This window comes from Phaethon lepturus, unplaced genomic scaffold (genome assembly GCF_000687285.1).
Source record: "Phaethon lepturus isolate BGI_N335 unplaced genomic scaffold, ASM68728v1 scaffold15568, whole genome shotgun sequence".
Taxonomy (NCBI): domain Eukaryota; kingdom Metazoa; phylum Chordata; class Aves; order Phaethontiformes; family Phaethontidae; genus Phaethon; species Phaethon lepturus.
The window spans coordinates 2,727-11,469 of NW_010555620.1; the positions used below are offsets into that span (position 1 = coordinate 2,727).

An 8,743-nucleotide genomic window follows, 5' to 3' on the forward strand; every position below is an offset into this window, starting at 1 on the left:
TCAGCTCCAGTCAAAGGCGGCAAGGAAGGGAAGGGGCAAGATGATGGCCCTGTGTAAAAGCAAATGAGAAGTTAGATCTGAATAGCCACGAGGACTGAGACAAAAAAGCAGAACAAAGCATCTTCCACCTCAAGCAACAGCATAGTGCTGCCTTAAAAAACACATGTGCCACTACACACAGCTGAGACACACAAGTGCAGAAATAGAACTGAACAAGCATCAAAAAGTTATCGGGTTAATTTTCAGACATTTGCTCTACTAAAACGCAAGAGATTTATCACAAAACCAGCTGAACTCCACTGTATTTCAACAATAGGTTTATTTTAAGAAACATAACATGACATTAAGTAAAAATGCAAAATTGTGCAATTATGGCAAAATGTTTAAAAATCCACACATTTGCCCTCATAGGACTACAGTACTTCTTACTAACATACCTGAGCACTGAATGTTGGATGCCATTTCTAAACAGCCTTACGAACAGGGAGCTCTTCGATTTCCTGAAGAACATACACACACTGCATGTCTGGTGCACCAAAACTGCTTTTAGTTATTCTAAATTTTACTGATGGAATCAAGTGGAAATTACAAAATGTTTGCTTCTAAAGTAACTAATAATTTTGGAAAAAGAGATTTACACTCACATAAGTCCTTACAATGCTAGAAATTCATTTAATAAAAGGAAATAAATGAATGCAGAAAAGATACCAAATGGGGAAAACATACAGATTACTGTTTAAATATTACCAGTACCTTTGGTGCAATTTTTTTTTTTTGTGCTGTGCAAGTTTACTTAAGCCTGACTCTAAAGCAAAACTTTATCAGAATCTGACTTTCAGCAAAACATAGAAGCATTTAAGAATTGGCAAAATTTCACAGCTACATTACTGTCTCAACAAACTCCTCATGCAAGATTTAGTATATTTTACTCCCACAGCAAGTTCCAGGATTTAGCTTTTAAACACATTACAGACTTGGATCACACCCTCAGTTTGAATGGTTAAACAGAATGGAGATCTTCGTACTTTAGTGCAGATAAACAAAATTAACAAACCTACTGCAGAATTAACCACAGCATATTGTACTTCTATACATCACAAGACCAGTCAATTGCTAACTCAATTCTATTTCATAGTTTCAAGTAACATATTGAAATTTGTTCTACGAAATAAATATAGGAGATTGTCAAAAAGCAGCAAGAAGTCTTGTAAATAGTCAACCAAGCTAAAAAAACAAAACTAAACAAAAAAAAAAACAAAAAACAAAAAACAAGAAAAGTTACATAACACTTTGCAAGAAAAATGGTTTTGCACACAAATGCAACACTGTTAGGGAGGGTGCTTCAGAAAGCTTGCAGCTAGAGGCCTACAACAGCGCAAAGAGAGCTAGCCAAGGACTAAGTATAATTTAAAAAAAATGAAATTAGTTGTACTTAAAAAAAAAAACCACTCTTATTCTTGGCTATGGATATATATAAAACAGCATCCTGAAGAAAACTAAACAAAGAAACCACACTCCTCAACACTACTGGAAAATGCAGTCTTAGCAAGAATTGTCAACTTCACTTCAGGAAAAAAAAAATTCAGGCGCTCGCATTTGAAAGAAGCTGTTTGGTGAATCTCTGGAAGATGAGGTATGTAATGCAAAGAGGCATTTTTTTTTTCCTTTTCATTTCACAGTTTTTTTGTTTGATTTTGCCTTTTAAACATTTTGTGCAAGAATTAAGAAACAGAACCAGGCAAGTATTTTCATGTATTAGAAAGATTCCATTTGGGAACAGTAAGACCACATAGTAAACGAACATTATCCAAATGCTCAGCCATGCCAGGGGGATAAACAATGAGCTAAATATTTGGCTTACTGAAATATCAGCTGTTAAGCCAGATAATGGTAAGCACTTGCAGCCAGTGATGGCCTCTGCCATTTCATGTTAACTGGTTTGCTTAGGTCAGTTTGAGAAAATAGGGAAGAGTAAGATAACATACTCGCAGCTCTGCAAAAATCAGAGCTGTAACAAATTAAACCTGGCCAATTATAGCTGATACAAGTTTTAGGATTAATCTTTTCCCTTTTAAATCCAGTTTTCACTACTGAAGTAGAGGCTGAACTTTGAACTTACTTACTTCTTAAAAATAAGCTGAATGTTAAATATGTAGAGAAAAGTGTTGCAATATATTGGATCCCTATTTTATATTTGCATCTAAGATTATTTAAGCCATGGACACTTATTATCAATTTTTCTTTAATACGAAGGATAATGAAGACAGCTCAGTAGTGCAAATTTTCACATTATAGATCAGAATGAAATAGAAAGTATTTGAGGGCTTCATTGCAGGGAGAAAAGTAACTTGTAAAGTTAAGCCACACTTTTTCAAATTACTGGAGCACATGCCAACTCTGCACATAGCACTGTACTTTAATGGAGACAGAATGAACACTCCACACAAAAAGAAAATAAAAAAATCAATATTAAGGCCATATCCTGTCACCATTCTGTGCAAGAATACCGCTGCAGTAAAAATGTTATGTTAAAAAAAAGACAATATCATGACAGGACAGGCCCTGAAGACAGATACACACTCAGTGAAAAATAACAGGCTGTCTTAAACAGTAGCATAAGGCTAGCCCATTTCAGACAAACAAGTATTAAAAATGTACTAGCACCATCAACTTTTGGGTTAAAGCCCTTTATGGGATGAAAAAAAAAAAGGTTTTAAGCAGTGTTTAAAAAAAAAATGTTCTTACAGCACTACATCTAAGTGGCAGAAATTAGGTGTTGGGATGTTCCCCCTCCCCATCATTAAGCTCAATTTTATCAAAAATCCACAGACAGGAAGTGGTACAATAATCTGAACAGGCATCCATCTGGGGCAAAGGTACTCCATGTTCCCATTCTGACTTGAGCTTTTCTCCCAAACTGTAGTGCACAAACAACATCACAAACATCTTAGCAGACTTCAAAAACAGTACAAAAAGATCATTATGAATCAGGATCTAGCACTCCTCTATGTACTTTCAATCTAAAATAAAAAAAAACCCACAAAACTTAGTGATATTGCCTCAAATTTTACCCGTATTTAAAAAAAAAAGAAAAAACCCAAAAAGTCACTTCAAAACATCTTAGACATCCTCAGCTATTAATGCTAGATTTTCTTTCACTGTAGTGCATAGTTATCCTGGCTCTTCCACTTAATTTGCTCTTACCACAAAAACACCCCTCTAGTATGACATGATTAAGTGTTTACCAGAAAAAAAATGCTGATAATTGCACTTTGTAACCTCCTTCTCATTCCCAGGAAAATATCAGTAAATATGAAACTGAACCAGTAATTCCCTCCCCAGACTGCAACCTTTAAAGAGCACCCATCCCCATATACAAAAACTGCCTGTTTCAGCTTACAATAAATACTGACAGAATTTCTTTGTTTTCTTTTAAGACATGTTTTCTCTAGCATCAGATTACCACTGAAATCACTAAGGCCCATTACTGGAAAAAAAAAATTAAATAACTTTCTGAAGACACTGCGGATACAATTTAGCAACAACACATTCAAAATGCCGGCCTAAATCCCAGAGCCTATCTGGAGTCTCGTATACTTTTTGCCACTGGTCAGTAACCTCATCATACTGGTAGAGTGAATTCTTCCTGCTGGTTCTGAAAACATGTTCTTCAACAGTGACTTGAGTGGCTCTGACAAACAGATGGAGTTTATTTTTGAGGAGTACGAGTTTTATATATGGATTAATGGACTGATCACATGGAAAGTCTTTTTTTCGAGTCCACTTATTTTGTTCAATGTCATAGGCCTCTACGGTAAACATACGTTGATGGTTTCCACAGGTTCCAGCTATGTAGTAGATGGAGTCATTGTATACAGTTGCCAAGCCTTGGATTCTAGGCACAGTCATTGGGGTCAAAAATCCCCAGTAATCCTTCTGAGGATCATAGCAGAGAAAAAATTCCCCTGAAAAGAGAGAGGAAAAATAAAACATAACTTTTATAACTTTATTTCCAGAAGAGCAATTCTGCAGCTACTAAACTTTCACGTATGTTCCTCCACAGACAGAAACAGTCTACCAGTTTTTAAAAGCCTTGATCCCATAACAAAAAACCTTGCACCATCGCCTGCTTTCTTCCAAGTGCATTACAAAAAAATATTAATAGCATGAGTAAAAACCACTTTGAGGTTCTATTCCAGCTGAAGAGGGAATTCGAAGCGTATCGGAAATGCAATGTTTTACATATTTCCTAGCTATCCTTTACTACTTCCAAATCGTGCTTAATAACTTGGGACAAAACCTTTCAAGATTCCAGTCTTGAAACATCTAAAGTATTTGTTTAGTTCTTTAACATCTTCACAACATGTCATCTACAGACTGTGGAGTCTCAGAATTCAGTGCTTGAAAGTTATTAAATCTGAACAAACAATTGTGTCTTGTACTACAGACAGATTTTGAAGCTACTTGTATCAGGTGGCTGGGTTACACATTTACGTTGATTTGCTTAACAGGATGCCTGGTGAATACTTGCATGAAGCTACTGATTCATCATTAGTTTTGCAATTAGATTATAAAACACCTCTTCTGTTGAGTGCACAGAGTAGCATCTACAGACTGTAGATAACAGAAGTTCAGATGACTGAAAATTATTGCTCTGCAAACTTCATGAAAAGAACATGGATAAAGACCACTTTGTCTTTTGTAAAGCCTGGGGGAAGAAAGGCTTAACACTTGCCAAATATTAGCATAATTTAAAATAGCCATGTGAAATTGTGTATGATTTCAGAATTTTAACCAAGCTGCCGTGTTAACCGAGCACCTCAAATATAACAAAGAATTCAGAAATAATAGAGTAAAATGGGTGGAACATAGCTTAAGAGATTAAGTCTTACAGATAATACATTTTTTATTATTAATTTTTGTTCCGCAGTGTAATCTCCTATGACTGATGCTTGCGTTCCGTTGGCATTTTAACACTCTCAATTCTTACTGACTGCTTCAAACTTCAGAGCCTTCTCTAGAAAAACTATGGAAAGTTAACTTTTTTATACTACTTCAGTGCAACTCAATCAAAGTTTTATCTACCCCACTCAAATAGAAAAGTTGCCTATTTCCCATGACACAAATCTGGTTAGCACAGTGAAGTATTTAGCTTGTTTATTTATGCCACCATTGAGCTGTCATTTAAACCACTGAAGCACATAATTAGTGCAGCTAAAATTTGCAAACAAGATGCACTCTTATTCTACAAGTTATAATCATATCCGTTTTTTTGCAGTTCTAAGAAACATTTAAAGGATGAACAAATATTCTACCGAGTTAAACATTCTTAAGCATTCCTTTTTAACCATCTGAAGAAGATGTCTGACCCCACAGAAGCGACAGATTGAGAGAACCTGCTAGTGTAACAGAATTATTTAAAGCCACAACCAAGAGTCAAACCTGATACAGAAACAATGAAAGAAGAAGAAAACTCTCTGCAAACCATGAGGAAGCCCACCAACCTTACTGAGTAAAAAAAAATTCCAGTAACAACAATGACCTTACAGAATTCTCTACCCTGTTTCTCTCCTGGGGTCCAGCTTTGTATGGAGAGTGACCCAAAGAGGGAGCTCGTACAGATCTAAGACCCCAGTTTCTGCAGGCATTTACAGAGATGGCCCTTGGCAAAACATAACCAAGACACCCCCTCCTCCTTCCTTTCCACTTGTCAAGACTCCTACTACAGCCTCATAGATCAGTTTCAGCACTTTTAAGTGCAGACGGCTATATGGCTCATGCATACATACAAATACATATTTCATATAAGATCTCCATAAATAAAGGGAAGAATAAATTATTTGATCCATTCCCATAATGATCCTTTTTATTCATTTAAGAATCAGTATCTAATACACCAGTAAGTCTGATCCTTTACCAGAAGAAAGGATGTAAAGGTAGTACTATAATTACTCTCCAAAGAAACAAACTAGGAAGAGATAATCATCTTTCTTAGTTACCAGGACAATTTCAAAAAGCAGGGTAGGGCAGGAAACAAAGGCCTACAGATTTTTGTAAAAGTCACCAACAGTACAGACACCAGGAATTTTCACAGGTTTAGCTAAATAAAATGAAAGTGCTTTTTCATAGGACAGTATCTTTTCTTCAACATCAGTGCATTTCAGCCAAATAAAGAAGATTTAATAAATAATTTTCACAGTAGAATTTAATTCTACACTCTACACTTAGAACACCACCAACATTGACATTTATGCAAATAACTCAATACTACAACTTTGTGACACATTCCCAGGGTATGAGGACTCAAGCAGCAACCTCACTCGTCCTTGCCCACTGCTCTCCCTAGCTTTCCTCCCACCCCATTGTCCCAGGGCACTCTTTAGATGTCCAGGAAGCTTGGGTTTTCTAAGGTGCTTCGGAGAGTGCAGATGGACTGAACAACCCCCACTTCCAATAAAACACCATATAGTCAGTCAAACGACCTTACCCTGTAAAACATAGATGTTATCCTTATATTCCACAGCACTATGAAACTCCATTGCTACCGGCATTGGACAGACAGCTGTCCAACAGTTCTCTCGGCTGTCATAACACTCCACAGACTTGAGTGAGTTCCGCCCGTCTCCTTCATAAACACGACCACCTATTGCATACAGTTTACCACAGCAATGAACCAATTTGCAGCCTATTCTGGCTCGCAACAAAGGAGCTTTCGGAATCCACCTATTGCCAGAGTGATCATACATCCAAAAATCACTCTCTGCTCTGTGGTCAATGGAGACCTCGCTGCTGCTTGGTCTGTAACCACCCGCAATATAAATATCATTATCAGGAGACACAAGAATTCCAACCTCCCTCAAGTCATTTGGTGGCTTGCATAGTTTAAACACTCTCCCTGTGACCGAATCTAAACAAGGCACTGTTTGCTTCTTTCCTGAGTGTTTGTGGGCAGCATCAAAGCATATGATCATTTCAGATGCGGTCATTCCAAGCCGTTGTGTATAGCCATTGGCACTATGTTGTCCCTTTTGTACACAGCTTTTGGCCATAGCTTGTGCAAACATGGGAGGGATTTTCTCTAAAAATGTCTCTTCCAACAGAGGCATACGGATGCATTTGGCAAATATTTCTGGAAGGTGCACTTCTCTCTTACTTTGTTCATGCTCAAACCACCTTATAATGCTGTCATAAACATGTTCTTCTTTGTCTACATTTAAATCATCACTGTCGAGTATACTTATCAGTTGGTCTTTTCTCAACTGAAGAAATTCTTGCTCTTTGGTGACACTCAGAAACTTTTTACGAATGTAGTCTTGTGATCTGTCTTTGAGTTCCTGATGACCATAGTGATCAGCAAAGATAAACACCCCAATGGAGTTCTGTGGGTCCAAATGACTGATCATATATTTAGCACACTGGTCTTGTATGGAAGGGATCTGGAAGATACTAGCTGCAGTGAACAAAGCTTGAACGTTGGCCTCTGTCAGCATTACTCTGGAGGTATATGCATAGTTCAACACTAAATGCATTGACTCTGCTTCAACACCAACTATACGAACTTCTTTCTGGGTACTCTCTGTAAGGCCGCTAGTGAACATAGATCTACAAAAGAAAAATATTTAGCAGTTTATTTGTAATTACTTTCTAACTACAGGTATAAGAAATGAAATTATACTGTACAGCTAATCCCGATGTGTTTGACCTTATATCAGAACAAATACATTTATCGCTGATGTTACACTGTCCTGTTTGGGTGCCTAAATTTAAGATCAGTTCTAGACTTACTGAAACAAAAGTGGCAGGGTGGAATCTCTTGCTTAATTATCTCACTAACCCCATATTAAAATGCACTCAATTTACAAGCAAAGCTCTTGACATAGCCAAGTCTTTGCACTCAACTTTCGACATGTTATTTTATATGCATATTCTAGTGTGCTAGAATATAGAACTTTAAAAGTAATCAAGTAGTTTAACTACACTGGTACTGTATCCAAGACACCCTCAATACTGGAAGCATTTTTGTTTGTTTATTCTTAAATCATGTCACATTTTCTCCAATGAAACTCTCCTTTAATAAACGGACACTGATAATTCATTGACACTAGAAGAACAATAACCTTTACTTAGTAGACGCACTATATTATGAATAGTTACATGGAATATTAGTATAAGTGTGATTTTTTTCTAGTTTTCATTTAATGAAATTAAGTTATAATTCTGCTTTTGATCACCACTAGAACAATGGACTATTGTACCTGAAATAAGGACTGATTGCAGCAAGAACATTCCTATGACAGGAGAATGTTTTCCCGTGATCCACTTCCACTACAATATCTGTCAGTTGTCCTTCATCATACATGGTTTTAAGCTGTTGAAGAATACTACAAGCATGGAAGGGGTCCATTCCACTGCTGACTGTGTTTGAAGAAGGAATTCCGTTCAGTGTTTGTGAAAACTTACTTGGTTCTACAAAGCAAAATTGAAAGTGTTTAACAAAATCAAACAAAAAACAACCCCCCCAAAAACCCCACACATGAACAAGAATTAGCACAAATTAAATTCCATAGTTCCTCACTGTCACCCTCCATCAACAGCAAATCTAAAATTTTCCAGGGTGAGTAAAGCTATAAAGATGCCTCAATTTTTTTTTCCCTTTGCCCAATGTACATGTAAGTTACCACTAACCTATAAAATTATATCCATTAATATTAAGAAGAAAATCATACAAGTAGTTTATATAGTT

At 36.6% G+C, this 8,743-nt stretch overlaps 1 protein-coding gene across 1 annotated transcript; it reads right to left on the minus strand.

Annotated features, from left to right (window-relative positions):
- Positions 1 to 3,501: 3,501 nt before the first annotated feature.
- KBTBD8 (kelch repeat and BTB (POZ) domain containing 8) lies at positions 3,502 to 8,461 on the minus strand. Its single transcript, XM_010292228.1, has 3 exons — positions 8,256 to 8,461; positions 6,488 to 7,602; positions 3,502 to 3,965 (listed from the first exon to the last, which is right to left on the minus strand). The coding sequence occupies exons 1-3, from the start codon at positions 8,402 to 8,404 to the stop codon at positions 3,502 to 3,504; spliced, it is 1,728 nt and encodes a 575-aa protein (XP_010290530.1). The 5' UTR covers positions 8,405 to 8,461.
- Between the last annotated feature and the right edge of the window lie 282 nt (positions 8,462 to 8,743).

What these genes read in the sequence shown, in the direction of transcription:
- KBTBD8 (XM_010292228.1), bottom strand. Translation starts at nt 8,404, where the DNA reads ATGGACCCCTTCCATGCTTGTAGTATTCTTCAACAGCTTAAAACCATG. An exon ending in GCAATCAGTCCTTATTTCAG is followed by an intron (nt 7,603 to 8,255) that starts GTACAATAGTCC and finishes TTTCTTTTGTAG; the next exon opens with ATCTATGTTCACTAGCGGCC. An exon ending in TAACATCTATGTTTTACAGG is followed by an intron (nt 3,966 to 6,487) that starts GTAAGGTCGTTT and finishes CTCTCTTTTCAG; the next exon opens with GGGAATTTTTTCTCTGCTAT.